This window comes from Pinus tabuliformis, chromosome 4_1 (genome assembly GCF_031772625.1).
Source record: "Pinus tabuliformis cultivar Carrire ecotype Pingquan chromosome 4_1, CPIR1, whole genome shotgun sequence".
NCBI lineage: Eukaryota > Viridiplantae > Streptophyta > Pinopsida > Pinales > Pinaceae > Pinus > Pinus tabuliformis.
The window spans coordinates 396,137,165-396,141,445 of NC_142303.1; the positions used below are offsets into that span (position 1 = coordinate 396,137,165).

The window sequence follows — 4,281 nt, forward strand, 5'->3', positions numbered from 1 at the left end:
TTTAGAGCTTATTTCATTATTTTTCCAATTAAACATTTTAAGGGCCTTTATTTCGTTTCTTCTGGTTATTCTCTAAGTGGAATGAAACTTCCGTACTTCTCTCACAAGATACTCTTTTTCTCCTATCTTCCAACGACAAAAAATTTAAATTTTAAACAAGGTGCGAGGAACTAAATGAATTATAAAAATGGGAGACCATGTAAGATCTCTGGGTTATAAAAAACAAATCACGTTCTCAACATTGAAGTTACTAATTTTAAATATATTTTTATCTAAAATTTAGTTTAATGGAGTATTTTAAAATATCATTAATATAATTTAATTGTGTATTTTTATTAAGTTACTAATTTTAAATATATTTTTATCTAAAATTTAGTTTAATGGAGTATTTTAAAATATCATTAATATAATTTAATTGTGTATTTTTATTATTGAAAAAATTAATAAGGTATTTAATTTATTTAAATATTTATATAAAATTGAGTGTTCTTTTTTTAATAGTTTATATGTAAAATAATTATTATATTTATTGTATCTTTTATCTTTCTTATTTTAAAAATGTGTATATATTTTCGTTTGATTTACATTTTTTACTTTATCTGGTTAATGTGAGGAAATGAGAATTTAGTATGAAAATTGATAAATTATATGGTTTTTATGTTTAAATTTTTATTTTTGGAAATAATATTGTTTTATGTGAGAATTATTGGGTTGATATACATAAATAATTATTTTTTCATTTTGTTATTGAAGCATCTTTATCACCATATTTTGTGGCAAGTATAGAATGGTTAATGGCATTAAGAAAATTTTCTTCTTTAATTACTTTTTTTTTTAGTACATTCTATTTCATTAAACTATCAACTTTTATCTTGAGTTGTGCCACAATGCATTCCATATATACATGTTTTTTCTAATATCATAAAGTAAAGAATTTGTATCATATCTCCTAATTCCTCTAATAAAAATTATACATGAATATTCTAAACTTTATTTTAATATTCTTTGAGAACTAACCTAAATTCCAAATAAATCAATAATACAAAACCATAGTTTGAATCAATATTCAAAAATAAACTTCCTCAAAGTCCAACTTCTAAATTATTTTGCATTACTTCCAACACTTACTAGGTCTTACAATGATATGCCCATTTAAATAAATTCTAGAAGAAAAAAATAAAAATAAAAAACTTCTTCCAAATAATTTTTTTATTACTATCTTTCCACTTACAATTAGCACCATCCCCTCACCTTGCAATTATTTTACCTAATGTCTAACCAAGTTCCACATTCATGTAGCTATGTTGCCCCATAAATCTGCTAATAAATTTTACTATATATTACTTCTTAAATTGACCCATCACACTAGCTCATCTCTCCATATTCTCATAATAATCTCATATAACAAATCACAGCCATAAAATTAATACCACATATTAGGAATAAACATACTAGAAAAATAAATATAATTAAAAATAACAATACTACACTATTTTCCCAAAATTCATTTAGAAAAAGCCAATCATAAAGCTTCTATTGTCATTTGACCAAATTATCAGCCAACTAAATTCAACACTGGCTCCACTTACAATGAAAAATTACAATCCTATTTATAAGTCTCATTACTTAAAATAATATAAGAAATATACCATGAATCATCCAAACCATATACATAAACATCATTATTATAAACTAAACACGTTTAACTTCTTTCTATTCAAGTTTATGTAACAATCTCCACTTAGTTTCCACAACTAAATTTTTATATAAATTATTTGTTATTTTGAATTTACACTGCAACCTTCAATTAGCTACTCTATAAAAATATAACACATAGAATTATAGGTGTGAATGACCCCAAGAACACTTGATTTCTCTGGAAAGATGAGAAAAACACAAATATGCGGAGACAAATGCAAGCTTTAGCAACACGGCACTTACACCATCCACAAAGCCATGAAACATAGCTTCACCCTTGACGACTATCCAACTACAATTATTAAAACTGACGTGGATCAATTTCCCTTCATAGGTTGGTTTTCACTAATCATGATTATAGTTTATTTCGGCTTTACGTCACCTTTTTGACTTCCAAGTGGCCAAACATCCACGTACTTTATGATAAGCTCGAGGATGAATCATCCTAAGTTTCTGAAAAATCAAGGCCTTACTACCCACCGGACCCTATCACGTGAACATAAACGACATTGTGCTCCATTACACGTCACTCGCAAATTGGCTGAGCCCGGATTTTTCATGAGTTGGGTGACGGGTCTATTCACCTTATTACCTAACCTGTTGGCAGCTGACAAGTCACCAAAACCAATAAGATATAAACAGCAAAGGACGCATCAAATGATTTGGCATATCCAATTCTGCTGAGCTGTAAATTTGTCAACAGTTATCCCAATCTTCATCTATGATTTCGATACCTTTAAAAGCCAAATCTTGGAGAAGGCTTTGGATCACAAAATCTCTGGATAATTGTATCTTTTTGGTAGACCTGAAGTAAGTGTAATGGGGTTATTGGATAAGTTGTGGGACGATAGTCTAGGCGGCCCTTGCCCTGACAGTGGACTAGGCAAACTCAGGAAGACAACTATAACTAATTCTGCCATGGAAACTGCCTCCGCTCCAGGTTGGTTGCTTTGCAGTACCGTAAAATTGCATACATATTTGAATTTGGATTTGAAATGCAGAATTTAATTCGGTTTGATGTGCACATTTAAGCTTGAAGTGAATTAATGTTCTGTGGTGGAATATTTGTAGAGGGGAAAGTCTGTCTGAGAATATTGAGGGAACGCACAGCAACTGTAGAATTTCAGCGATTGAATGACGAAGACATACAAGTAACACATAGTATCACCATTATTAAGTCTCCTTATCTTCGTTCGCCCTCCATGAACAATCCATCTTCCACTGCAGGTTCAAGCTCTCCAATCTCACCATGTTCTCGTAAGTATACATCGAGAGTTGATCTGCTTTCAGTCAGTTTTGCACTGTGTCATTCATTGATTTCTTTCTTTTTGTTTTACATGACAATCATCAAATCAAGTCAGACTGCATTTATAAATGTTTTGTTGGATTTGGATTATTATCTGACAGTGACAACACGAGAGCCAGAGAATCCATGGCCAAGTAATAAGTATAATAATAACGTCCCTGCTGCTGCTGCTGCAAAGAAGAAATCTGAAAAATCTCCGAGAGCAGAGCCGAGAAGCCCGACTGTCTATGACTGGTCAGTCTTTCATGCAATCGCACATTAGGTTTTCTCAATATTATGACTGCTCAGTCTTTGTTGAAGACTAATGTTGTAGCCATTATTGATATTTGAAATGACATTGCAGGGTAGTCCTCAGAGCCTTATTAGACGGATGAAGAGTGAATTATTTGGGGGGATCTTCACAGTATTCATTTGCTATCTTCTGGGGCACTGTCAGTGCAGTTGTAATGACAAGGAGTGGCAGAAATAGGAATACAAATCTTTGTACAGAGAGTTTACGCAGGCTTCTATAGCGGAGTTATGTATGTAGTGCCAGAGGCCCATAAAAGGAGAATGAAATACATAGAGATGAGGAATTTTGTCCCATAGAGATTGATGCCTATAACCCGAGCTTAAAAGATAGGTTATGCTTCATTAATTCTGTCTACCTAACGTTTGTATTTACATTCAGAATGTCAGTATAGGTTATGGGCTTGTTTGTATAAATTTATCTCGAGAACAAGCCATCTATGTATAGGGTATGGACTTGTTTGTGTAAATTTATGCTCAGGAATAAGCGATCTATTTCCATGTTGCATAAAGGAGGTTCGGAATGACCATAGCTATAGATTATTTTTAAACTTTGAATGTCGTGAACACCATATATAATGTTTTGAAAGCCTACTTTTTGGTTTATGGAACTACACATAAGTTTGTAACATTGGTAAGAGTAATTTGTTACTCTCATGAGATAAGTTTAGGTTAGTTCATAATCCGGCAGCCGGAACCTATGCTCGTGAAACCTATGCTCGTGAGTTCTGATTGACAAAAATGCTAAGGAATCGTTGCTTACTAGCAAAAGGCAAGCTTCTCAATCAATTTGAACGGTTGGTACTGTTAGCCTTGTTGGCAAATGGCCCAAAAATGGATCCAAATATGCTCTTTAACACTCCCGAAATCTTCAAGATTTGCCTAAGGATCATTCAAAAATCACAACAATCGCATGCCAAGAGCCCTTGGAAGGGCGGAAAAGCACTATAGGGAGGCAAAAACCAGAGAAAACCATGCAAAAACAGAGT

General features: G+C 32.3%; 1 protein-coding gene across 2 annotated transcripts; it reads left to right on the forward strand.

Moving 5' to 3' along the window:
• Positions 1 to 2,457: 2,457 nt before the first annotated feature.
• LOC149175972 (dormancy-associated protein homolog 3-like) lies at positions 2,458 to 3,850 on the forward strand. 2 transcript variants are annotated; one of them, XM_089419811.1, is made up of 4 exons: positions 2,458 to 2,638; positions 2,770 to 2,925; positions 3,106 to 3,238; positions 3,348 to 3,850. In XM_089419811.1, exons 1-4 carry the CDS (start codon positions 2,518 to 2,520, stop codon positions 3,376 to 3,378), a joined length of 441 nt encoding a protein of 146 aa, XP_089275937.1. In that variant the 5' UTR covers positions 2,458 to 2,517; the 3' UTR covers positions 3,379 to 3,850. The 2 variants fall into 2 exon arrangements, with proteins under 2 accessions (XP_089275937.1, XP_089275935.1); XM_089419809.1 differs by having other exon boundaries at positions 2,459 to 2,638; positions 2,770 to 2,955.
• The last annotated feature ends 431 nt before the right edge of the window (positions 3,851 to 4,281 follow it).